The 27,689-nt window shown below is 45.8% G+C and overlaps 1 protein-coding gene across 3 annotated transcripts in view; it reads right to left on the reverse strand.

The window, feature by feature from the left end:
- Cnnm2 (cyclin and CBS domain divalent metal cation transport mediator 2) overlaps positions 1-27,689 on the reverse strand; it is a 130,350-nt gene that overhangs the window by 4,659 nt on the left and 98,002 nt on the right. Inside the window, exons 2-6 of one of the 3 annotated variants that reach the window (XM_005333610.5) lie at positions 26,491-26,634; positions 23,640-23,777; positions 21,446-21,615; positions 4,952-5,045; positions 2,159-2,224 (exon numbers count right to left, since the gene is read on the reverse strand). In XM_005333610.5, coding sequence (XP_005333667.1) covers positions 2,159-2,224; positions 4,952-5,045; positions 21,446-21,615; positions 23,640-23,777; positions 26,491-26,634 — 612 coding nt within the window. Of the gene's footprint in view, positions 1-2,158; positions 2,225-4,951; positions 5,046-21,445; positions 21,616-23,374; positions 23,440-23,639; positions 23,778-26,490; positions 26,635-27,689 lie in introns of those variants that run through there. The other 2 variants (XM_005333611.5, XR_005727790.2) reach the window with 2 other exon arrangements.

Consider the following 27,689-nt stretch of genomic DNA (forward strand, 5'->3'; position numbering starts at 1 on the left):
AATATGGATTGAACTCAGGAGTGCTTAACCACTAAGCCACAACCTCAGCCCTTTTTCATTGTGAGACAGGGTCTCAACTTTGAACTTGTGATCCTCCTGCCTCTAGGATTACAGGCCTATACTTTTTCAAACAGTGTTTACTTCTAAGTGTTAAAATTTAAAGGTGTAAAAGCAAGGCACTGACAGGACACTTGGCTTTTTGGTGAGACCTTATGCACTGGCAGGTGGAGACTGGGGCCTCTGCATACTTGTTAGTGACCATAGCCCTTTGTTTTTGGGGATGGACCCTCTCCTTTACCTGAAGCCCACTCCTGTCGTATGCCATAGTAGTGCCTGGAGAAGCAGCCCATTTCCCAGAACTCCTTCTATAGCGCACAGATGCCTGGCATAATCAAGTGGGCACACAACACTTGGTTTCAGTTCACAGCTTGCATCTCAAGTGCAGTCATTATAACAATTAATAATACAGGTCCACAATTTATCCAAAAACCCTTGGAGACCAGAGATGTCCTAAAATTTAGGAAGGTAATATGATCTGTCTGCCCCATATTACATGCACCATCCAACAATTCTGGGGCATCCCCTGGAATCAAATGCATTCACCTATGATGAGATACAGAGAGACCCTTACCACACAGAGTCAAGGCTGGAGAAGCTGTCCCTCAGTTCAGGTCATACTTTGTCATCCAATTTATGTGCTAAGGTTTCATAAAATTATGGGGGGAAATTTCAATTTTTATTTTTTGCTGGCTTCTTATTTTATTGTTTTGTCCTGGCTGATTTTATCCATCCTGCCTCAGACTCAATTCCTTCCTTTAAGCAGTTAGCTAGAAGACACAATAAAGAAACATTCCCAGCCTCCTGCCTGGAGCCAAAAGGCTCCTTTCTGGAAGAGGCTGGAAATCACTGGTTCCATCCAACTCCCGCTTGCTAGGTATCACACATTATTGCAATGTGAGCATCCCAACACTACAAAAGGGGACTTCACTATCACTGGATCAGATGAAGCAGGCAGAGCTGAGAAATTTCTAAGTTCTATGGTAAAAGTAAAATGCAAATTACATGTCCAGGGGCTTCATCCAAAAGTCACCTGGTTTAGCATCTGAACATTTTAAACAGGTAACAGATGCAAGCAAACAAAATGAAAAAATGTGTGTACACACACACACACACACACACACACACACACACACACACATGTATTTTGCTGGCTGGTTTGTTTAGAGCTCTATGACATCTTACCCCCAAACTTTAGAAGCAAAGATCTGAGGGAACATTAGTTTACTTCTAAGACAAAGTTTGCCTCTTTTACCGAATATCAGCATTGTAGAGTTTTGCTAAACTGGATTATAAGATGCAAATTTCATCAGTCAGGTTTAAAAACATAAGCTGTATGGAACAGAATAAATATAAAAGTTGTGTTACCCAATAGGAAAGTCCAGCAAGTTTAATTAAAGAAAGATTAAGCCTTTCTTTTTAATGGGTGGACATATTAGCTAGGCATAGCCAAACTCTCCTGCAGGGCAGTAATCAGCAGCTGGTTAGGAATGTGCATGGTACTAATTTCAAAACAAACAAAGGGAAACAGGGAGAAGCGGGGGCCACCTGCCTGATAGTAAGCAGAAATACATGCCCCCTGTTCACATGGATGCTGGAAAAATGACCAAAGAAACAGGAATGTTGTTGACCTCTGTGGATGGAGAACTATCCTAGTTTGCTAAGAAAAGATCACGGTCCTTCAGGCTTTTGACGTAATACATTCTATAGAAGATGAATGTGTTCTAGCCTCAGCTTTTGAGACCCTGCAAACTCCACACTCCAGGAGGACACAGGAAGGTACAAAAGACGCCGCCCCCTTGCTGACCCGAGAATTCCAGGCCAGCAGTGCAGGTGGGATGGGGCAGGTGACATTAAGGATGCCTGTCATTCTCCTTTTCTGTGTTCCTGAATCCTTTCCCAGCTTTCCGAGCTCTTTCTGTACCTACAGTGGCTTACGCTTTCCTGAATGGCTCACTGTTGATCAGAGAACCTTAGTCTCAGGGCTCCAAGGAAAATGAGAAGCAGATTTGTCCAAATAGAGGGAGCAGACCAGGCTAGCCAGCTTGTGCAGGGTCGGGGAGGCAAATCAGGAGAATGAAAAGGAAACATGCAGAATTACCTGGAGAACCTGCTGCTAACAACTCTGTTCTGCTGACAACAAAGGTACGAGACAGGGACAAAGGAACTGAAAAAATGGAGAAAAACAGGGTGAGACCATATTGAAAGGCAAGAGATCTCTGTAATCAAGGGACAGGAGTGGACACCTGTTCTACTGATAGGAGCATTCAATCACAGATATGCAAAAGCCACGTAATATGACAAACAAAGCCCACACTGCTTTCCAGGAAGAGGTACCAGGGAGGCTTCAGTCGGGAGAAATCCTATTCACATGCTCCCTGCCTCGCCTAGAAATCTCTTAAGCCAATAATACCGAATCAAGGTTTGCAGCCCCCAAACATGCTACTGCTAAGGACCTCATCACAAATAGCCACCCAAAAAGGGAGCCCAACTGATCAACCAAGAGGATGGCCAAGCCGCACCCAATACTTATTCAGCGCACAGCCCACAGCGCTGGTTTCTGTGGCAAGTAATTAATTATTCAATTCATTCACATTCTCGGTGAGTCTTTTTTGACCTGATGCTTTGCACTGCTTTGGAATAATTTCAAATTTCAAAATAGAGGAAACTGAATAAAGCATTTCAAGCCCAGATTTCCTGAGCATGGCTGATCAAGGTCATGCTCATTGCCACTTACTCGGAGGGGGAGCTGCGGTGGACACACAATGTTGGGCACATCTTGAAAACCAAGGATTGTAGGTTTTTTCCAGACAGCTAACTTTAATAAATAGAGACAGGCATCTCTTTATCTTGAAGTGCCTGCACTAAATGCATCCCTCAATGAATATACAAAATTCCAGACAGCTAGATGTACAGTCAAGTTCAACACTAGGCTTCGGAATAAGTGAAATACTGTTAATAAACTTCCCTTCTTTATTGATAGCTTCAAACTAGGCGAGGGAGGATATTGCCACCCCAGGGCCTTGCTAGTGAAGGGGTACTCTTCACTTCCTCTTCTGAATGAGATTTGTCCCTAGAATGTGGTTCAATATGCCCTGGGCTAATATTAGGTTTAGAGAACCAGCAATCAATGAAAGAGCACAGGTGGGGCTTCTTTCTTTTCAAAGTCACCACACAGATCTGGTTCTGCTAACCTGAGGCTAATCTGAGGCTGGCTGCCAAAAGTAGTCACAATGACAACATCTTTCTATTATAAGACATTTCTGCTCATGTTGTAAAGGTCACAGCACACTTGTGGAACCACCACTGCCTTCTATCCTAATAATCACAGGAGGAAATATTACCATATTTCTTCAACAATGAGGAAGCCAAGGACCTGTCCCAATGTCATATAGCCTATAATGATGGAACCGTGGCTATATGAACCCAGGTCTTCTCATGTCTGGCTAAAAGCCTCTCTCACACAAGCCAACAGTGAAAATAGAAGATCACCTTCAAGTTTACCACAGACACACCTACTAACTAGGGTCAGAAAGGCCTGTGTTCATACTGGGTGTCTGTCAGCAGTTGGTCAATGCCTGTTGCCCTCCTAGACTTGCATGGGACAGTGAGGAGATGCATTTGGGCCAAAGGAAGTTTAGAACTTTGAGAGACATGCGACAGTGCCCTGGTTTTCTACAGTGCCCTGTAACATCCTTGGGCCCCTCAGACTGCCGGCTGGCACAGTAGATAGAGACAACATCACAAAAACAGACTTGTCTGGAGATGTCCTCTCCCTTTTTTAAGAGTGCTTTTCAAAAGTGACAGTCATCTTTTTAGGTTGGGTTATTTTTAGGTTGAGGTCTGTTTCCCAAGACAATCTATCATTTGGCATTTTGGCCACAAGGTGGCACTCCGGCACCTGTCTACCTGCTGACCTGCTCCAGCCAGAGCAAGGCTGTCAGTGAATGCCCTCCATTGCAAATGCAGAGGTGCACTCAAGACCCATCCAAGGTGAGCAAGCACACCAGGCATGTCCATGTTCATGCCCTGCTAGGACTGGGGCAGCCTTATAGCATCTTGGAATCTTTTGCACGGAGCTCTTGGTTAATCTACCATGGCATACCACCCCCCTTAGCTGGCCAACTCAAAAGGCCTGCTCTCTAGATGAGGAGAGGTGGCCGTAGGCTGCAGATATCAACAACCTTGTTCATTCTCAGAAAGATGCAAATAAGAACTTCCAGAGTAGCTAACATTTAGAAGTCTCCAGTGTTAGGTGGAGAGTGACTGGAACCTCACAGAAAAGGCAGGGGTGTGACTCGTACAACCCTCTGGGAACTATTGGGCAGTGTCCACCTGAGCTGAGGAAGCACGTAGGCCATGACAAGCAGTTCCACTTCAACACACACACGTTTACCAAAGACATGGCCAGGAAGGTTCCGCACACAGTTCAAGTAGCCCCAAACAGGAAAGTACACTACCAGTGTCCATCAGCTGTAGAGTCTCACAATGGAATACTACAATGCAGCAAGAAGAAACATATACAAGCACACACAGGGACCACAGACCAGGGTGACAAGCACAACACCGAGGGGGAGAAGCAGAGCTCCAGAGTACATTTGCATAATTCCATTTATACAAAGCTCAAGATGGTAGTTGCTTTGGGGGTCAGTGACTCGGGAAGCCTGAGGGGGCTTCTGTGAGGTGGGTGATGCTCTGTCTCGACCTCGATGCTAGACTACACAGGTGTGTTCAGTGTGTGAAACTCACAAAGGTGTACACTATGATTAACATCAATAAAAAGTTCAGAAAGTAAGTAAATAAAGTCAATCGGCAAGTACCGAGAGAAAGCTGCTGCAGAAGGGCAGGACTGCCTAAAGCAAGGCCCGGCCTAGGAAGCAAGATCCAAACTCACCTGGAGAGGCTGTGAGGGCCATGACGCCATAGTACGAGAAAGCGCTTGCTTCAAACTTCATCCCCTCCTTCCCAGCTTCCACTTCCACTTTCCCCTGTGGAAAGAAAAGAGGTGGTTGAGTCTGGCCGCGTGAGTCTGTATGCACAGTTGACACAAAATTTGGTCCTTCCTCAGGCTTTTGTCTAAATTCCTTTCCCAATGATCCCAAGGAAGCTTCAGATAATTTTTCTCATGCTGAAGAGGGGGTTAATTCATCTTTAATAGGAAAACCAGATTTGGATGGATATGTGCAGGTGGTAATAAAGCGTGACAGGTACCATCTGCGAGTCCACTTAATATTCTCCAGCATCCTTAGTTCTTGGGCTCTTTGAGAGCCCTCCAGTCACAAAAAGATGGTGCTATTGCTCCATCAGTGAGAAAAACACTGAGCCGGTGCTCAGTGTGGCTGCCCAAGCTGTCCTGCAGGACCCAGAGTCGGGGTAGAATCCAGCTCAAGGGCCAGTATGGTTTGTGGCCATGGATCAAAGTCCTGGACAGAACCACTCCGATCTCATAAACCCTATGTCCTGAGTAACTGAGCAGAGACCTAACAGGCCAGCTCCCTGGGGGGACTTGAGAAGGCACATGGACCTTCTCCTCATCATCTTGGAAAAGTGCCTAGAGTCTCCTTCCATTGGAACAGAACTCCCTTTGCCTCCCCTAACCTTTCCCCCGGTTTCTCTTTCTCCAACTTGTCTGCAACCTTTCTCTCCATCGTTACCACTTCTGTGGGGAAGACTGCGCCTTATCCATCCCCCAAAGCCCCGAAGCCACCATAATCCTTCCAGGGGAGGTGCCCCACACGAGTTTCCTGGCCTACGCAATGTTCTCAATGAGTCTCACTCCTAGATGACCCAGCCTTGCTCACATGGCTGCCTCTTCAGGGAGCAGGCATCTCGACAGTACATTCTTTACAAGGGGTTAACAAATGTTAAGCAACCATTTGTCGAAAAGCAACTGTGCTAACACCTCATGATGTTTTGTTAATCCAGTTAAGGCTCGTAACTCTATGAATCAGACACAATTATCTCTCTCTCTTATAAATCAGGAGAGAGGGGCTCATATTTAGTGGTCAAATAACATGCTACACGTGCCATCAACTATTATAAACCCCATTATTCTGATCACACTGTATTAAATTATCTTACATTAAATTCTCAATTATAGAAGTTCTTTCTTAGATTCCTTCTTCAGGAGGAAGACTAACTGTGCTCCTCTCTCAGGTTTTTCTTCACTCTATGGAAATACTTGTTTTTACTAGTCCTAGACAATTCTCTTGCTGTAAGAAAGGAACTTAAAATTACAAAATTACACACATCTTTTTTTTTTTTTCCAGTGCTGGTGATTAAACCTTGGGCCCTATAACCCAACACCTCAACCCACAATTTTAAATCAACCCGCAAATAAGTGGATGCTGAAAACCCTTGCCATGCAGGTAGGGCCCACAGGGGGCACTGTGGAGCCCATGGGAAGGCAGCCTTGGCCCTCTAAACAGCTTATAGTCCTATGGGTAGAGGACAGCAGGGAAGACCAATGAGCGAGCCAATAAACAAAAGCACTATGGGAAAAGGACAAGAAGAATATAAATGTGTTCAGAGGAAAAACACTTTTTATTCTCGATAAAGACACATTTTATACACAGGAAAGAAAAATATAAGGATGAACAGGATCTGGTTGAACCGAGAGAAGGGAATGGCATGAAGGAAGGTTGGAGGCAGGTGACAGACGCCAGGCCGGAGTCTGTGCGAGGGAGAAGGGGAGAAGAGGCTGGAGAGCAGCTTGGTGAGCAGCTCGAACCACAGGGCTCCAGGAATAACGACTAGGGCAGGTGGGTTCCTGGGCAGGTGGGTTCCTGGGCGGGTGGGCTCTAGGACGGGTGGGCTCTAGGGCAGGAGGGTTCTAGGGCAGGTGGGCTCTAGGGCAGGTGGGCTCTAGGGCAGGTGGGCTCTAGGGCAGGTGGGTTCCTGGGCAGGTGGGTTCTAGGGCAGGTGGGTCCTAGGGCAGGTGGGTTCCTGGGCAGGAGGGTCCTAGGGCAGGTGGGTCCTAGGGCAGGTGGGCTCTAGGGCAGGAGGGTTCTAGGGCAGGTGGGCTCTAGGGCAGGAGGGTCCTAGGGCAGGTGGGTCCTAGGGCAGGTGGGTCCTAGGGCAGGAGGGTTCTAGGGCAGGTGGGCTCTAGGGCAGGAGGGTCCTAGGGCAGGTGGGTCCTAGGGAAGGTGGGCTCTAGGGCAGGAGGGTTCTAGGGCAGGTGGGCTCTAGGGCAGGTGGGCTCTAGGGCAGGTGGGCTCTAGGGCAGGAGGGTTCTAGGGCAGGTGGGCTCTAGGGCAGGTGGGCTCTAGGGCAGGTGGGCTCTAGGGCAGGTGGGTTCCTGGGCAGGTGGGTTCTAGGGCAGGAGGGTCCTAGGGCAGGTGGGCTTTAGGGCAGGAGGGTCCTAGGGCAGGTGGGTCCTAGGGCAGGTGGGCTCTAGGGCAGGAGGGTTCTAGGGCAGGTGGGCTCTAGGGCAGGAGGGTCCTAGGGCAGGTGGGTCCTAGGGCAGGTGGGTCCTAGGGCAGGAGGGTTCTAGGGCAGGTGGGCTCTAGGGCAGGTGGGTCCTAGGGCAGGAGGGTCCTAGGGAAGGTGGGCTCTAGGGCAGGAGGGTTCTAGGGCAGGTGGGTCCTAGGGAAGGTGGGCTCTAGGGCAGGAGGGTTCTAGGGCAGGTGGGCTCTAGGGCAGGTGGGCTCTAGGGCAGGTGGGCTCTAGGGCAGGAGGGTCCTAGGGCAGGTGGGTTCTAGGGCAGGTGGGTCCTAGGGCAGGTGGGCTCTAGGGCAGGTGGGTCCTAGGGCAGGTGGGTTCTAGGGCAAGTGGGTCCTAGGGCAGAAGGGCTCTAGGGCAGGTGGGTCCTAGGGCAGGAGGGTCCTAGGGCAGGTGGGCTCTAGGGCAGGTGGGCTTTAGGGCAGGAGGGCTCTAGGGCAGGTGGGTCCTAGGGCAGGTGGGTCCTAGGGCAGGAGGGTCCTAGGGCAGGTGGGCTCTAGGGCAGGTGGGTCCTAGGGCAGGAGGGCTCTAGGGCAGGTGGGCTCTAGGGCAGGTGGGCTCTAGGGCAGGTGGGTCCTAGGGCAGGTGGGTCCTAGGGCAGGTGGGTCCTAGGGCAGGTGGGCTCTAGGGCAGGTGGGCTCTAGGGCAGGTGGGCTCTAGGGCAGGTGGGCTCTAGGGCAGGTGGGCTCTAGGGCAGGAGGGTCCTAGGGCAGGAGGGTCCTAGGGCAGGTGGGTCCTAGGGCAAGTGGGCTCTAGGGCAGGTGGGTCCTAGGGCAGGTGGGTTCTAGGGCAGGTGGGTTCTAGGGCAGGTGGGCTCTAGGGCAGGTGGGTTCTAGGGCAGGTGGGTCCTAGGGCAGGAGGGTCCTAGGGCAGGTGGGCTCTAGGGCAGGTGGGTCCTAGGGCAGGTGGGTCCTAGGGCAGGTGGGCTCTAGGGCAGGAGGGTTCTAGGGCAGGTGGGTTCTAGGGCAGGAGGGTTCTAGGGCAGGTGGGCTCTAGGGCAGGTGGGCTCTAGGGCAGGTGGGCTCTAGGGCAGGAGGGTCCTAGGGCAGGAGGGTCCTAGGGCAGGTGGGTTCCTGGGCAGGTGGGCTCTAGGGAAGGTGGGCTCTAGGGCAGGTGGGCTCTAGGGCAGGTGGGCTCTAGGGCAGGAGGGTTCTAGGGCAGGTGGGCTCTAGGGCAGGTGGGCTCTAGGGCAGGAGGGCCCTAGGGCAGGTGGGCTCTAGGGCAGGAGGGTCCTAGGGCAGGAGGGTCCTAGGGCAGGAGGGCCCTAGGGCAGGAGGGCCCTAGGGCAGGTGGGCTCTAGGGCAGGTGGGCTCTAGGGCAGGAGGGCTCTAGGGCAGGTGGGTCCTAGGGCAGGAGGGTCCTAGGGCAGGTGGGCTCTAGGGCAGGAAGGTCCTAGGGCAGGAGGGTCCTAGGGCAGGTGGGTTCCTGTGCAGGTGGGTTCTAGGGCAGGTGGGCTCTAGGGCAGGTGGGCTCTAGGGCAGGTGGGCTCTAGGGCAGGAGGTTTCTAGGGCAGGAGGGTTCTAGGGCAGGAGGGTTCTAGGGCAGGTGGGCTCTAGGGCAGGAGGTTTCTACGGCAGGTGGGTTCCTGTGCAGGTGGGTTCTAGGGAAGGTGGGCTCTAGGGCAGGTGGGTCCTAGGGCAGGTGGGCTCTAGGGCAGGTGGGTTCTAGGGCAGGTGGGCTCTAGGGCAGGTGGGTTCTAGGGCAGGTGGGCCCTAGGGCAGGTGGGTTCTAGGGCAAGTGGGTCCTAGGGCAGAAGGGCTCTAGGGCAGGTGGGTCCTAGGGCAGGAGGGTCCTAGGGCAGGTGGGCTCTAGGGCAGGTGGGCTTTAGGGCAGGAGGGCTCTAGGGCAGGTGGGTCCTAGGGCAGGTGGGTCCTAGGGCAGGAGGGTCCTAGGGCAGGTGGGCTCTAGGGCAGGTGGGTCCTAGGGCAGGAGGGCTCTAGGGCAGGTGGGCTCTAGGGCAGGTGGGCTCTAGGGCAGGTGGGTCCTAGGGCAGGTGGGTCCTAGGGCAGGTGGGTCCTAGGGCAGGTGGGCTCTAGGGCAGGTGGGCTCTAGGGCAGGTGGGCTCTAGGGCAGGTGGGCTCTAGGGCAGGTGGGCTCTAGGGCAGGAGGGTCCTAGGGCAGGAGGGTCCTAGGGCAGGTGGGTCCTAGGGCAGGTGGGCTCTAGGGCAGGTGGGTCCTAGGGCAGGTGGGTTCTAGGGCAGGTGGGTTCTAGGGCAGGTGGGCTCTAGGGCAGGTGGGTTCTAGGGCAGGTGGGTCCTAGGGCAGGAGGGTCCTAGGGCAGGTGGGCTCTAGGGCAGGTGGGTCCTAGGGCAGGTGGGTCCTAGGGCAGGTGGGCTCTAGGGCAGGAGGGTTCTAGGGCAGGTGGGTTCTAGGGCAGGAGGGTTCTAGGGCAGGTGGGCTCTAGGGCAGGTGGGCTCTAGGGCAGGTGGGCTCTAGGGCAGGAGGGTCCTAGGGCAGGAGGGTCCTAGGGCAGGTGGGTTCCTGGGCAGGTGGGCTCTAGGGAAGGTGGGCTCTAGGGCAGGTGGGCTCTAGGGCAGGTGGGCTCTAGGGCAGGAGGGTTCTAGGGCAGGTGGGCTCTAGGGCAGGTGGGCTCTAGGGCAGGAGGGCCCTAGGGCAGGTGGGCTCTAGGGCAGGAGGGTCCTAGGGCAGGAGGGTCCTAGGGCAGGAGGGCCCTAGGGCAGGAGGGCCCTAGGGCAGGTGGGCTCTAGGGCAGGTGGGCTCTAGGGCAGGAGGGCTCTAGGGCAGGTGGGTCCTAGGGCAGGAGGGTCCTAGGGCAGGTGGGCTCTAGGGCAGGAAGGTCCTAGGGCAGGAGGGTCCTAGGGCAGGTGGGTTCCTGTGCAGGTGGGTTCTAGGGCAGGTGGGCTCTAGGGCAGGTGGGCTCTAGGGCAGGTGGGCTCTAGGGCAGGAGGTTTCTAGGGCAGGAGGGTTCTAGGGCAGGAGGGTTCTAGGGCAGGTGGGCTCTAGGGCAGGAGGTTTCTACGGCAGGTGGGTTCCTGTGCAGGTGGGTTCTAGGGAAGGTGGGCTCTAGGGCAGGTGGGTCCTAGGGCAGGTGGGCTCTAGGGCAGGTGGGTTCTAGGGCAGGTGGGCTCTAGGGCAGGTGGGTTCTAGGGCAGGTGGGCCCTAGGGCAGGTGGGCTCTAGGGCAGGTGGGTTCTAGGGCAGGTGGGCTCTAGGGCAGGAGGGTCCTAGGGCAGGTGGGCTCTAGGGCAGGAGGGTTCTAGGGCAGGAGGGCTCTAGGGCAGGTGGGTCCTAGGGCAGGTGGGCTCTAGGGCAGGTGGGTTCTAGGGCAGGTGGGCTCTAGGGCAGGAGGGTCCTAGGGCAGGTGGGCTCTAGGGCAGGTGGGCTCTAGGGCAGGTGGGCTCTAGGGCAGGAGGGTCCTAGGGCAGGTGGGCTCTAGGGCAGGAGGGTCCTAGGGCAGGTGGGCTCTAGGGCAGGTGGGCTCTAGGGCAGGTGGGCTGTAGGGCAGTTGGTTCCTGGCCAGAGAACATGGTTTCAGGAAGGTCTAGACAGGCTAGGGTGGTGGCCCTTAAGCTGGAAAGAGATTGTGATGAGGGAAACTATGGGTCAAGAACAAACAGAACTTCGTGAAACTGCCAGGAAGAGGACAGTTGGGAGGGAGTGAGAGGGAGTCATCGGAACAGAGGCCGAGCCACGCGAGAAGGCCTCTGGAGAGCTGCTCTAGCGGCGAGGCTGGGAGGAGAGGAAGACTCCAGTCCAGAAAGAGGCCTTCTGAAGAGGCTCCAAAGACACGAAGAAGCTCGAGGGAGATCAGAACTGTGGATAGAGACCCAGGAGTGGAGGAGAGCAGGCAAACGGGCAGAGAAAAGGACCAGCCCCAGACCCTGACCCAGAGGACCAGAAACCAAAGTGGGACTGGAGAAGCCCGGGGCAGAAGAGAAGCCCGACGAGGGTCTCATCACAGTGTGGTCGGGGGTTTGTGATAAAGCTGGGTCAGCAGCATGAATGAGCACAGGGAAGCCAAGGAGAGCAGTGGAGATGATGAGGGAGTCGCTGGTGGCCCTCAAGGTTATTTCCATCGCACAGAGAAGAAAGGAATCAGCAGGCTGAAGGTGGAACTGGCAGCAGCGTGGAGTGGATCAAGGGAAGGGGGCTCAGGACCCAGGGGCATGTACGATCAGTGTGGAGAAAAGGGGCTGATGGGGAGCAAAAGCTGGCAGAAAGAATGGGATGCAGGGCTCAGTGACTGCTGCCAAGGCAGGCAGGGTCCCCCAGAGAGGAGGGAAGACAAGGCAGGAACAGAGATGGCATTCAGAGATGATGAGCAATAAAACAGAAGTGCCTGATGGCCTGTCAGTCCAGACTACTTATCCATCTCTTCCTGGACTAACCCAGGATTTTGCATCAGAGTTAATATGTACATACATGCTCTCGGGAAACCTGTCTTTGTAGTCTGGGATCTCAAGAGTGGCTGCAGGACCATGTCTACCTGAACTTCTACACAGAGAGTCAAATACAACAGAGCCTCACAGTCTGCAGTGGGTCTGGTGGTTTGTTTTTACAAGCTCCAGGCCATGTGTGTTCTGAATCTCTGCAAGTGGGTGTCAGTTCACATTTTTGTGTGTGTGACAAACTATCAGAACCAGCAAGGCAACAGTCACAATCAGAACAGGACTGAGGAATAGCAGTGGGCCTACCTCCTGGAAAGGAACCTTACCTGGGGCAGAATTCACAGTACTGGGGCCAGAAGTTCCTCCTACTTAACTCAGGGCGAAGATGCCCAAGTCCAACCTCCAGCTTCCACTCTGAAGCACCAAATTAACTAGTATGGGGTGCAACTTTGGCACTAGGATTTTTTAAAAGTCCTCTAGGTGATTTTAACAAGTAGCAAAGTTTGGGAGTCCCCGGTTGCAGGCTGCAGATGAATAATGGCCCCAGCTCCAGAAATTATATTCCCTGACCTCTCAAGAGATTTGCAAAAAGGCACAGGGGCTGTGGGTCTCTTAATTAAACAAGGTCAGCTGAAGATCAGAGCACAAGGGCTAGGGTTGTGGCTCAGGAGTAGAGTGCTTGCCTCACATGCGTGAGGCACTGGGTTTGATCCTCAGCACCACGTAAATAAATAAAATAGAGGTATTTGCCCATCTGCAACTAAAAAAAAGTCTTTAAAAAAAGTCAGAGCACAAAACCATAGTCATTTCAGAGGATGTCAAATGTCATCCTATGTCTATCAAGACAGGGCCCCAGGCAGGGGAGGATCAGCCGTCTTCCTTCTAGAAGCTGCTGAGTCCAGATCATCATGGTATAGGACGAGGGGCACAGATGCACTAGGTTGGTGGCTCCTAAACATTTGGGTTCCAAGAATTAGTAAAACACTCCTCCACCCCCAGTGGGTGACCGTTGTAGGGCTGCTATTTCATTATCTTCTGTTACCATCATTTCATAAAAGATCAGATATTTTAACCCCCCAGATTTAGAAAACATAATTTCAGAATAATAGGACTTCAAACCGAATACATCCAACTTTTTGAAAAACTCATTGTAACCATCTTTTTCTCATTTTGGTGAAAACCGCTATAGTATCAGCACATAGGAACAACCACACTACATTAATTTTATTCCACTTATAGAATCACAATAGATGAAAGGACCCCTGCAGTCTCTCAGCTCTAGCCGTCTATGACCCTGCAACTGCACGAGCTTCAACAACTGCCAGCCCAGTGCCCTCTCCAAAGGGTCGAGCTCTTCTGACAGGCAAGTTTTAGGAACATCCTGGAAACACATTTTTTATTCATTAGTGTGTGTCAGTGGCTCCAAAAAGAGATTCTTTTTCAAATAACCCCACCATAGGCAGACTAGGGCCATCCCCCTGATGAAATGGCTTGTCCAGCTCAAAACCAATTAGGTGTCTTCTCAGATAACTTCTTCCACACATAAGGAGCAGCATATTGATTTTACTTTTGAAATATTCATAAATTGACTATCACAATAAAAAAAAAATCAGGACAGGACATAATGAATGCTAGGCATTCCCAGAGGGAACTAGGGCTTTCTGTTTGAAAACTGACAAACTAGAAAATCTCACAATGCCAAGCAGAGCTGGCTTCCCAAGTAAAAATCCTAGCACAGAATCCTACCTTCTTGTGGATGAAGGTCTTGGACAACCTCTTCTCAAACTTTCTAAGCATCCACAGGTCCTACAGCGTCTGCTCCTGTCACTGGCCTTAGAGTGTGGTCCTACGCTGTCCTAGCAGGTGCAGCCCAAGTGCCGTGGAGCAGAGACATGAGTGGTCAGTTGGCCAGACTGTTGCAGACGACTTTCTCAGGTACCCCAGGACCCCTGCTCACCCTCAAGTGCAGATTTTTAGATTTTGTCCTACTTTTGTCTTTCAGATCCCTATCATAGAGCATCCCGTGGGGCTTGCCAGGGGCACAAATGTGAAGTGGTCACCAGCAGTTCCAACAACAGGGGAAGTACCACCCAAAGGTGCCTGTGGCTTTCCACCAGGAACTGCAGATGTAGGCCTAGTGTTCCAAGTCTGCTTCATAAGATTTACTTTTTAAATTTTGGAAGTTAACATGGTGGCACCTGCCTATCATCTCAGCTACCTGGGAGGATGAAGTAAGAGGAGTACAATGTTCAAGGCAAGAAGATCCTGAGTTTGTGTGACTAGCCCTGGGAACTTAGCAAGACCCCATCTCAAAATATTTAAAAGGGGTTAGCGATAAAGTTCAATGATAGAGTGCCTTGGGTTCCATCCCAATCCCCATAACTGGAAAAAAATATATATATACACACACATGTGTATGTTATTTATGCATGTACATATTCTGCTAGTCAAAAATTTAATTTATATATATTTACAGCCATCTAGTTGACCATCTTCTAACAAAGTGCTTATAAATACACTGGCACCAAGTTGTACAAATTTTTTAAAAATAGTGTTAATGCTGGGTGTCCCAGTTATATTTTTCTTTAAAATAGGTGTATTATCTGTACTTGGCTCAAGATTGCAGATCCATTCCTACACACCCTGCCCTTCAAAAATAACACCCTGGCATTCAAAAATGCTAATACTGAAGGTTTAAATTCTCCCAATAACAAGTTAAACCACATAGTTTTGTCAAGAGCCATATGAATTCCAAGATGCCACCTGCCATCTCCACAAAAAAACAATAGTCATTTTAAGAAAAATATCTTTTGAATCCATGTCAGAAGCTCTGAAAGAGTGTGGATAGGCAGGTGATAAAAGAAAAAATTATATTAATCTGAAGCATGAAATCAACAAGAAAAAGTAACTTCAGGAAAATATATATATATAGTCAATTGGCAAAGAAAATGTTTTCCCATCATCTCTTTTTTAAGTTTGTTTTATTTTTATTTTATTTATTTATTTTTAGTTGTAGATGGACACAATACCTTTATTTTATTTATTCATTTGTTTTTTAAATATTTATTTTTTATTCGTAGTTGGACACAATACCTTTATATATTTATTTTTATGTGGTGCTGAGGATCAAACCCAGGGCCTCACACATGCTAGATAAGGGCTCTGCCACTGAGCCACAACCCCAGCCCCATCATCTCTTATGTTTACAAAAATAATAATTTGGTCATGTGCTGTGGAAAAGCAATCATACTATCTTTCATTTGATTATACAGACATTTTACTCCTCAAACGACCACTGAGCCCTTCGTTATAAAACACCAACTGTGTAAGTTATCCAGTGATCTATTATATTTTGTCCATTTTTATTAAGAAAACAATTTACTGCAGTTATATGCCCATGCAATTCTTTTTACTTGACATATTTAGGGGGTGTACCAGGGATTGAACCCAGGGGCACCTGGCTACTGAGCCACATCCCCAGCCCTATTTTATATTTTATTTAGAGACAGGGTCTCACTGAGTTGCTTAGCGCCTCACCATTGCTGAGGCTGGCTTTGAACTCGTGATCCTCCTGTCTCAGCCTTCCAAGCTGCTGGGATTACAGGCCTGTGCCACTGTGCCTGGTACTTGACATACTTTTGCATGTGCTTTCTGCTTTTATACTACCTAGTGGTGCCTCGTTATGATATCTCAGAGTTTGATTAGTTATTGAGCATGTGAACTATTTCTATTTTATAATTAATATACTTGATTGTATATCTATATATTTACATAGATATAGCTTTGTAAAACAATGGTTTACTTAGATGTGAGACTGCTAACTTGAGAATCTGAAAGGTTGATAGAACTTTTTCTGTATACTATTTAGAGTTTGGTTTTTTTAAAAAAGTTTTTTTTTTTAAAAAATAGGTAGACACAATGTCTTTATTTTACTTTACATGGTGCTGAGGATCAAACCCAGTCCCTCACAGCTAGATGCGTGCTCTACCTCTGAGCCACAACCCCAGCTCAAGATTTTTGCTTTCTAAAATCAACAGTGGATGCTTAATTTATTTGCCTTTCTGATATTTATTGATACAAGTATAACAATTTTTTACTACTTTAATTAATGTGGCATATTTTGATTTTGTTGGTTTTAATATTTTATTTTTTAGTTTTCAGCGGACACAACATCTTTGTATGTGGTGCTGAGGATCGAACCTGGGCCTCACGCATGCCAGGCAAGCGCGCTACCGCTTGAGCCACATCCCCAGCCCGATTTTGTTGGTTTTATAACCTTTCATTCTAAAATAAACTCAATTCAATCACCATCACAATGAGTAACTCTTTGGGTATATTGTTACTATCTATGATCTTTTTATTCAAAAATTCTACATCAATGTTAAAAAGTGACACTGAACCATAACATTATGTTTTAGAATTAAGTCCATATTATAAAGAACGCATTTGACTATCATATCATCTTGTTCTATGATACTGAAACATTGAGTTCTTCAAAGTTTGATGTTTTCTTCCCTATCAAATCCTTTATTCCAGCTGCTTTTTTCAGGAACAAGAGAACTTTTTTTCATCTTTAATCACACTAATTATGAAAGACAATAATGATTTTGTTAATTTTTCTCTTTTGGTAGCACTGAACCCAGAGCCCCATTGACACGAGGCGAGTGCTCTACCACTAAGCTGCATCTTCAGCCCCAGTTTTGGTAATCTTTTTTTTTGGTGCTGGTGATCAATCATGCATGCGAGGCAATCCCCAGCCCTGCAGTTTTGGTTATCTTTTAAAAGAACCAAATCTTGGGTGGTGCACACCTGTAATCCCAACAATTTGGAAGGCTAAGCAGAAGGATCACAAGTTCATGACCAGCCTTAGCAACTTAGCAAGACCTTGTCTCAAAATAAAAAATATAGCTCAGTTGGTAGAGTGATTCCCTTGAATGCACAAGGCCTTGGGTTCAATCCTCAGTGCCACAAAAATAGATAGATAGATAGATAGATAGATAGATAGATAGATAGATAGATAGATAGGACTAGAGATATAGCTCAGTCGTAAAGAACCAATGGGTTCAATTCCCAGTCCCTTTATTATTAATACTACTAATAAATGGGCTGGGGTTGTGGATCAGTGATAGAGCGCATGCCTAGCATGCGTGAGGTTATATAAGTAAATAAAACAAAGGTCCATCAACAACTAAAAACATTTAAAAATTTAAAAAAATAAATAAAATCAACATTTGGTTTTCCTATCAGTTATAGGTTTTATTTTTTAGTTTTTTTTTTTTGTGTGTGTGTGGGGGGGCACCTTAAGTTTTGAGAGGAAGGAGAGTATCTAATTGTCTTTAAAGCACGATAATGCCCTGAGGGCTTTCCTCAAGGAGAAAATTGGAATGTTTCTTTTTTTTTAACTAATTTATTTATTTTTATTTGTTCTACTTAGTTGTACATGACAGCAGAATGCATTTTGATTAATCTTACACAAATGGAGCACAACATTTCAATTCTCTGGTTGTACATGACGTAGAGACACCATTTGTGCAATCATCCATGTACCTACAGTAATAATGTCCATCTCATTCCATCATCTTTCCTACCCTCATGACCCCCCTACTTTTATTTTTTAGTTTATTTTTATTTTTATTTTATTATTTAATTTGTTCTTTTATTGCTTTGTCATTTTGCAACATATTTTTTTTTATTTAAGTACTTAAAATTTCTTAAAACTGAATAAATGGCATTACATTACTTAATAGTCTTTTATGGTATACTATGTATTTTAAGATATTCTATGTATTTTCTCCCTAATTCAGTTGCCATTAATTCTAATATTTAATAATTATCTTTTTAAATAGGTAGCACATGCCCACAGTAAACAGCTCAACCTCCACAGTGAGAAACACCCCCTTCAACTCTACTCCCCCCTCCAGGCCTCGTCCCAAAAGGAGACAATTACAACCAGCACCTTTCAAGAAATTTCATATATTTATGTTTGTATAAAAGAAAAGTCTAGGGTTTTTTTCATTCACACAAACAAGAACAAGTTATACACACTCACGGTGCCTCAAATATAAACCTACATAAGAAAGTTTATCACAATTTTAACACAGGTAACTACTTTTTGATTATGCTTTTATTCCTAATTTCATTATGCTCCATGCAAGAAGTTTTATGAAATTCCTATGTTTTGGTATTTATTAGAGTGTACACTGTGACACAGTAAATGATCAATTTTTATGAAAGAGTGCACAAACATTTTTACAATATATTTCTCTGGCTTTTTTTGTTTTATTTTCTTCAAATCTATTCTTTTACTAGTTATGAGATTTAAAACTACTATATAACTTTTCTTGGTATGCTTGCTCTTTTATGATGGTGGAAAAACATCTTTACTGAGATGCCTCAAAAAAGTAGGGATGGAACCATCATAAGTCTTGGCTTGGTATTTTCCCCAAAGATCTGAAATTGGGATACTACAGCGATAACAGCCACCGTATCAACGTTTATAGTACTACGATTCACAATAGCTAAATTATGGAATCAATCCAGGTGCCTGTCACTAGAGGACTGGATTCAGAAATCATCTCAGGGGCTGGGGTTGTGGCTCAGCAGTACAGCGCTCACCTCGAACGTGCGAGACCCTGGGTTCGAGCTTCAGCACCACATAAAAATAAATAAGTGGAATAAAGGTATTGTGTGTCCAACTACAACTAAAAAATAAACATTAAAAAAGAAATCATCCTATCTATCTACCTATCTATCTATACATACACAGAGTTCTACTCAGCTATAAAAATAATGAAATTGTGGCATCTGCCAGTACACAGATAGAAATGGAGAACATCATGCTAAGTGAAATAAGCCAAACTCAGAAAATCGAAAATCAAATGTTTTCTCTCATATGCAGAAGCTAGAGTAAAGTAAAGGAGGAGGAAAGGATAGGATAACAAAGAACCAACCAAATATAAATTAATAGGTAAGTGAAAGAAAGTCTAGTAGAGAAGGAGAAGTGGGGGAGGACAGAAAGTCTAGTAGAGAAGGAGAAGTGGGGGAGCTCATGAGCTGTAATCAATTTCCATGCATGTGTGAGTCTGTTGGGATGGACCCAACTACTACGTATAACTATAAAGCTCTAATATAAAAAAAAACTCCAAAGTTGTGTTCCTCACCATTTCTACAATTACATATATTTTGTTAGGTTATTTAAGGCATATATTGACAATTTAGCTTGAAAATCTACATTTCTGTTTAAAACTTGAAGTTTTACTTAGCCTTTTTATGTATGCGTAGTAGGAGAACTTTGTATTACATAATTTAATACATTCTTTTAATTAAGTTTATTCAAACCATTTTCTTTGACTAAATTACACTTTATTTCATCTAGGGTTTAAACTAAAAAAATGATGATTCTATGTACAATTAGAGTCACAATGTCAATTACTTAAGACATTTTTCTAGAATCAAAGGGGACACTCTGTTATTTTCTGGGTTCTGTTTGTGTGAAAGAAAAGTCTAGGGTTTTTTCATTCACACAAACAAGAACAAGGTATATACACCCACAGTGCCTCAAATATGAACCTACATAAGAAAGTTTATCACAATTTTAACACGGGTAACTGGGCAGTCTGCTAAAATCTAAAGATTAAATACCTCCACGGGCCTGTTCATCAAGCAATCAAAGTATTTATAACACCCCATGACACTGTCAGCTCAACAAACCTGTCAACTTACATAAATATTTAACAGGAGGAGATATTCAAATACTAGTACTTATACATAAACACCTTATCAAAAAATACATTTAAGGGGCTGGGAATGTGGCTCAGGCGGCAGCACGCTCATCTGGCATGCGTGCGGCCAAAGTTCAATCCTCAGCACCACATACCAACAAAGATGTTGTGTCCGCCGAGAACTAAAAAAAAAAATAAATATTAAAAATTTCTCTCTCTCTCTCTCTCCTTTCTCACTCTCTCTTTAAAAAAAAATACATTTAAAAGACTTGCTTATAAATAGACAAGGATTATAAAGTTCCTTTCCTATAACATTTTAAGACCCATGGATTTCTTTTATAGCAACAAAGCATTATCCAATCACAACTAAATAAAAGCTAACTACACAAAAATAGACAACAGAAAGTCACATTATTTGTTACTACTGAAATTCACAGTATCAATCCTCAAAATTCCTTTAAACAACAACATTTAACTATAACTCAATTCTCTAGGCTTAGGGAATAGGTGAAATAAATGAAATATCCCCGCTCCCGTGCCCTCAGCTTTGAGCTTACAATATACAGAATAAAAGAAGAATGAGTGAATGAGGCTCAAGTTAGTAGACACTGAACTCATGAACCTGGAGAAGGAAGCTGCTAAGAGTGGCACGCAATCAGCACTCCAGGGTGTCTTTCTACTCTTTCCTCCTGGTCCCACATACCATGATCCTGCCCAGACGAGGGACACATCTGAACACAACACCTGGCAGAGTTTCTGACACCTACACATCTGAGAAGAGTTGTTTTCAAGTAAAAATGACCTTTTTTTGATTCAGAAAGCTGGGGCCTTGCAGGACTCATATAAATTTTAGGTCCTACCAAGTACTAATTATATTCTTATAATCATGTTTCCACTTCATATCTAAGGAATAAGAAATATCAGAAAGCTTAAAGTGCTAGTATTCATGCATTGAAAAACTCAGATTTCCTGAGAAAGTGACTCGCCGATAAAGAGGTACAAGCTGGGCGCCTTAATCCCAGCAACTCAGGAGGCTGAAGCAGGAGGATCACAAATTCAGGCCACCCTCTTCAACTAGGTGAGGCTCTGTCTCAAAATAAAAAGGACCAGGGGTCAGCTCAGTGGTAAAGTGTCCTTGGGTTCAATCCCCAATACCAAAAAAATTAAAAATTTAAAATACAGAGGTATAAGAAGTCATGAAACCTGGGATTTTATTCACTGCGATATCCATCTTGGTCTCCATGCCACAGGCCGTGTGCTGTGCACTGAGATGTAACAAGGCCTCCTGTCAACTCCAGCACCCAAGCCCCACGGCGGGTCAGAATGGATGGCCTTCCCCTTGGGTGGTGGATGGTGTTCTAATGAGAGGAACTAGTTACCACTGCCTGGAGATGCTGTCCTCCTTCCAACATTTCCTCTGTCAGAGTCTATAGTTAGTATTAAGGATAAAAACAACTATAAATGGATTATTTTGATGGTGCTAATGGCTTGGTCACTATGTAAGGCCAAGTCCTCGTGAGGGAAGAAAAAAGAAGAGAGGTTCCCAAGGAAGCCATGACAATAAGTTTCAAACACCCATTGGGATTTGGACAGGCACAGGTACTTTTCCAAACTCTTCAAAAAATACCAACAACCACATTCACCATCCTTCACTCAGCACGGAGCCTCGGCCATCACCAAGTGCCCTTCGGTGCTGGAAACTAAAGTAACAGTGGCACTGCTTCCCAGCAGGATTATTTTACAGACATGAAAACAGATGAAATTCTTCCCTAAACAAAAAGTTAGGACACCTTGACACCCATTCACCTCCACCAGGCCTCCTCAGATTGAAAAGGCGGGTGTTCAGTGAAGCAAACAACTGTTGAATAATTCCTCTGACCTGAAGAATGAGAACGAAGTAGTCTACAGGTCTGTTGCGCTGGTAGAGGTAGTACTCTGGGGCTTTCTTGTTCTTCTCATCATACTTCAGTTCCTGGATGACATTGGGGTGCTTTAGCAGCCTTAGAAGGATCTTCTCTGACATCTGGGATGGGCTAAATGCTTCTACTTCTATAGACATAAACACAACTTGACATTACACTTCAAATGGACGGAAAAGATCATGCTAGTAATTAAGGTGTTCAGATAGCAAGAATACTTGGCATCAAAGTGATACAACATGGGTGAACAAGGCTTCCGTCTGGTGATCCACTGGGGACAGATTACCTGGGAGAAATTAGAAAATGCTCCATTCTCAGGTTTGTTCCTTTTTAATCTTTCCTTTTCACCCTGTCATTGGGTTCGGACTCATAAAAATGCCCTACGTTTCTGACATGGAAATGAAAACCCATCAGCAGCAGGCTCCTTGAGCGCCAGGAGGCCTCCAACAAGCAGGACAACCAGACTGTCCAAAGACAGCGGGAGGAGGAAGCCAAGGTCGGGCAGTGCCGAGGCGTGGGTTAGTACCGGTGCAGACACGGGCTCCCCTCCACTCTCCCGCGCAACTATCCTGCGATTCCGGGGACCACGGAGGGAGAAAATCGGAATAAAAGCAAGGCCGTGCACACATCAACATGCACTCCAACTTGCCAAAAACCAAAAAAAAGGAATGTTGGTCAGCACTGACAGAGATAGGAGCTTTCTTTAAAATAACAAATGTCCAAATTACTGACTTGAGGGCGCTATTCCTGAAACTGGACTTTATGGTTTCTCAGAGGCAGAGTAGGATAACATTCAGCTTTAACGTGTGGTTCTTAAATGATGAGGACAATATTATCGGAATTAGAAGAAGAATAATAAGCAAGTTAAAGATATTGTTTATTTTTATTTTTTTTTAAAATTAGATGCTATATATGAGCTATAAATTCTGTATTCACTTCTGCGACTTTTTGGTAATAAAAAATACATAGCAGAAAATTTGGAAAATAGAGAAAAAGAGAAGAAAATAAAAATTATCTATAAGCCAACTACTTCGATAACCATTCAGAGCAATTTGGTGAGTATTTCTTTCCAGTGCTTTGCCTAGGCCTGTGTGCCTGTGTACGCGTGTCTGTGTACCACAGAAACACAACTGTGATCTTAATGTACACATAGCTTTAGGTCCTGTTTTTTTCCCTCTTTACATTAAAGTCATGGACACCTTCCCATGTCATAAATGAGACTGTGAGCACTTCCATGTATCTGAAAGCGTAGGTAGCATTCCGCCACGTGGTTGTTGTTGGCCTTCTTTTCAAAATATTTTAAGTATACTGCATGCAGTTGAAAGGTACTGGCTGCCCATCTTGGAAACAGACGTCTTCTACAAGCCTCTGGGTACTTTCACATTTTCTCACACTTCCCCTGGCCAACAGAGCTCACCCTTCACCTAGGGAGCCATGTGGGGATGTGAGAGGGTTAGTCAGTCTCTTAAGTCCATTCAACCTTGACCTCTCGGGAGCAGTCAGTGCCGGCTGGGTTGGTGGCTTTAATAATGTGAACACTTGCCTCCTGGAATGGGCCCAAGTTAACAATCTGATTTGAAGAGGCCACCAAGAAATCCATGTCAAAGTCCTTAGAATTTCTGATTTCATCAAAACCGTAAAAGATAGAGATTTAAGTCTGAGAACCTATGTTTCTTCTTTGCAAATCATAGCACCTGCGTTACCACTGATGTCCAACTGTTCTTCCAAGGCAAGCTGAAGAGAGAATTACTCAACTGTCCAATCAAACGAGCTGTGTCTGGTTTGCACTGTCAGCCTACTCCGCCAGCTGGCTGGCCCATGGACTTAGCTGGAAGGAGATGGCCTGGCCTACTGAACACATGCAGTGTGGCACTGACATTCATCCTTACCTTTCAGACCAATTTTAAGTTACTGGTCCACCCCTGGTAAATGTCTCAGAGGGTTCATGCCGACACTGAACACAGGAGAGGAGAGAATTTAAAGAGAAAAAAACAAAACAAAACAAAAAAACAAAAAAAAAACAAAAAACAAAACACAAAAGTGGCATTACTTATCACCCCATTTCCCAGTCTCCACCCCCAGCCCCCCACTCAGTGCTGGTGAGAAACGGCTCCAGGGCTGGCAGCGATCTCAAACTGTGATAAGCGCACTTGCCTGTTGCTAGGAAACGGTGCATGGCCAGGAGAAGCTGCGGTGATATTTTAACCTTCATCTCGCTGTCTGTCTGCTTAAAGGCAGAAAAATCTTGCTTTCTTTCACGGTGGGCCACTTTCTTTTTCGTTCTGTTATCAGCTGAGGGAAGAATGAGAAAAGAAGGAAAATAAGGAAATACAGTCCTTTAGAACAGGGATCTTTTCAGATGGAAGAGACAAAGCACACTGGGAGGCCAGCCCCTGCAAGAGCGGGCTCTCTGCTCCAAACACCACCAGGAGCAAGGGGCAAAGTCCCACCAAGTTGGCCTAGAGCACAGCCACCACATCAGACCTCACGAAGGTCGTCAGAGAGCCCTTATGTCAGACATGACGGGGCAGACAGGCACGCATGGCCTCCACTCAATGTCACCACACTCCAGTGAAGAACTGCCACCTGGACACACACAAGGGACACTGTCTCTGCCCTTAAGAGACCGCCCCGCCTCAGAAGAAAGAAAATAACATACAAACAAAACCCCTCAGGAAACAAGAAAGCATTCACAAAACACGACTTTAATTAATATTTTTTGACTTCACTTCTACCACATGCCATGATTTCCTCAAGGTCAAGTGAACATGAAGAAGGTGATCCAGAACAGGGCCAAGCAAGCCTCCCCTGGAAAGGGCCAGGGAGTGCAGACCTGGGGCCCCGTGGGCTATACAGCTTCTGGTACAGGATCCACACTGCTGTACAGCAAATGAGTGAGCACAGCTGGATGCTAACAAAATTTCAATTATGGACACAGAAATTTGAATTTCATTTAATTTCCACATCACAAAGTAATTATTCTTTACTTTTTCTTTCAACTTAAAAATGTGAAAAGCCCTTCTTAGCTTGCAGACCATACAAAAATAGGTGACAGGCAATCATGGACTATAGCTTGCCAACCCCAATCTAGAAGGCATTTTATGCCAAATTATTTTTTAAATTTTTTTCTCTGGACAAAGTAATTATCAAGGATAAAAAAAAAAACTGGCTTAAAGACAAGACCCTAATTTCTTGCTCTATCTCCAAGAACCATGAGTCACTTCATTGTCACTTCCTGCGCAGGGCCAGACAGATTGATTACAAGGCTTTTCATGGGGGAGAAGGCAATCGCATCTTATATGCTTTTCTTCTGTCTCAAATTCTTCTGAACACCAGACATTATAGATCAACAATATACCTGAAATCACAAGTTCAGCACTGAGTACCATGCTGGGTACAAGTACTGTAATGGGAAGGAACACTTCTGTAGGAAAGGAGTCCAATCCCAGATAAAAGAAGTTCAACTAACATTTCTATTAAACCAAAGTAGGTGAGATCTCATAAACACTGTAAGTTGTCTTTCTAATGACAAGAGGTTCCCTGGGAAAACACATAAGCATTCAGAGACACACTTAGTATTCATCAGCAGATTGGAAGGCAGGATGAAAAGAATGTAAACATGCAAATAACAACATTCTCTATTATGAGGCCTTGACTACTTTCCAAGTGTCAAAAGGATAAAGCAGACGTGGGAAAGTGTTTTCAAGAACTCTATACAGGTTATCAAGGATGGTGGAATGTGACGAACATCATTATCCAAAGTACGTGTATGAAGACACGAGTCGGTGTTAACATACTTTATATACAACCAGAGATATGAAAAATTGTGTTCTATATGTATAACAAGAATTGTAATGCATTCTGCTGTCATTTATTTTAAAAAATCAATTTAAAAAAAGAACTCTATACAGTCATTTATGTATGATGTGTCAAAATGAATTCTACTGCCATGTATAACTAATTAGAAGAAATTTTAAAAGTAATAAAATGTATGGTTAAGGCCAGGAAAAAGAAAAAAACCCAAACTCTATACAGATGTGAAGGGAAAAATGGGTGCATTTTCAGAAGATGATGCCTCAACCCACTGGGACAGTTCATGTCCCCCTCCAAGCCACGTTTCAGAGCCAAGAGAATAAACAGAGCTAAATGTTCTCTCTACCCCATCCCAAGAGCCCCCAACCTCTTGGGCCTTAGGACCTCTTTGGCAATGACTCCTGGAAGACTGTCCCATTGCTAAGAGTGGGATGGGATGTCCTCTGTCCAGCAATTCAGTTGTACACTTGAATGAGACAGGAAGCAAGTGCAACACTTAGCCCAGGGTCAAGTCCAATGTCTGGACAAACAAGTTATGAATATTTTCCTACCCCTCCTGCTCTGATCTAAGCCCAAGGATCCTGAAACATGGAAATCTAATCAGCTATCATCCATCAATTTAACAAATCCTATTCACTTTTGAAATACATGAATTATAAGCTTAAGAAGAGGGCTGGGGATGTGGCTCAGGCGGTAGCGCGCTCGCCTGGCATGCGTGCGACCCGGGTTCAATCCTCAGCACTACATACAAACAAAGATGTTGTGTCCACTGAGAACTAAAAAATAAATATTAAAAATTCTCTCTCTCTCACTCTCTCTTTAAAAAAAAAAAACTGAAATTCATTTGGAAACAATTTGCCCAGGTGTATAAAATGAAAATTAAGAACAATGTAAAATACATTTGAAAACCAAGAGCAGAATTTCCTCTTTGGGGCAAGCAACATGCAGATTAATGGTCAAGAGAAGCTGGCTTTTCAAAGAACATTGCCACTCATCATTATAGAATTTGTCTCTTCTTCCCCCTTGACAAAGGGATGAGAATACACTGAGAGGTTGTACCCAGCCTACACACATCATGCTTAAGTATAAACAGAGGCGGACAACGTGGGAGAAGAAATGTCAGATGACTCACAAACAGCATGACAGAAAAAGCAATGGTTTTAGGAAATTACACTCAGATGATTCTACTCACTGTATAAATCTGTTTCATCTAGAATCTCAGATTTGATGATTTCTTCAATCACATCTTCTAAGGTGACAATTCCCAGAACTTCATAAAACGGATCCCCTTCTCCCTCATTGTTCACCCGCTGCACAATAGCCAGGTGAGATTTACCTTTAGAGAAGAGAAAAGAAAAAGTTGAAGGGCTGATTTTTTAGATTCCCTGAATGACATATGTGATTATTGTAAAAATGGTAGCAAATCTTTTGCAGCAAAAATGTCATACCAAATTATCAAAGTCATATTTCTGTACTTGAAATTGGTGTGGAAACAAATGGAAAAGCTTCCCGAATCACTGAAAACATTAAGGTGGGACCGGTTTTGCACACACTGTCCTGCGCCACAGTCCTCCGCTCACTCAGGGATGTGTCTTCAGCACTGGCAGCTCCTCCTCCGGAAAATCTTTCAAACTGTCACTTGAACAGAGCAGTTGTCTCTAAGTGTGGTCTGTGGACCTCCTAAAGGGTCCTCAAGACCCTTTGAAGGTTGATGAGGTCAAATTATTTTCCTAAGAATATTAAAATGTCATAGGCCTTTCCCCTCTTTTTATACTTGAATCAATGGCACAGAGGCACCTTGCTTAGCCCGGAGCCAGGCCACGGGAGTCCCCGGCACAAGTGGAAACTACTCACCACGACATGCTTCAAGAGAACAAAGAGTTCATTTCTCTTAAGAATGTTCTAAATAAAGCAGTACACATATTTACTCCATTAGATCTTGACTCTGAGTACATCTCTTTTAATATTCTACTTGACAAAATGGGAAGAATCATAAACATTCTGCTACATTCTGAATTACGATACCTGCTTTGAGGGACAGCACCTGTGTGACTGCTGCCAGCTGAACCAGCCACAATTTTCGTGTTTTTTGTTTTTTGTTTTTTTTTTAGTGCTCGGGATGGAACCCAGGGCCTTGCTGGGTTCCATCCCGAGCACTGAATTGCTGGACAGAGGACATCCCATCCCACTCTTAGCAATGGGACAGTCTTCCAGGAGTCATTGCCAAAGAGGTCCTAAGGCCCAAGAGGTTGGGGGCTCTTGGGATGGGGTAGAGAGAACATCTAGCTCTGTTTATTCTCTTGGCTCTGAAACGTGGCTTGGAGGGGGACATGAACTGTCCCAGCTCATGCCAGACAAGTGGTCTACCACTGAGCTAACCCCTCAGCCCAA

Source organism: Ictidomys tridecemlineatus, chromosome 1, assembly GCF_052094955.1.
Source record: "Ictidomys tridecemlineatus isolate mIctTri1 chromosome 1, mIctTri1.hap1, whole genome shotgun sequence".
In the NCBI taxonomy this organism is placed as follows: domain Eukaryota; kingdom Metazoa; phylum Chordata; class Mammalia; order Rodentia; family Sciuridae; genus Ictidomys; species Ictidomys tridecemlineatus.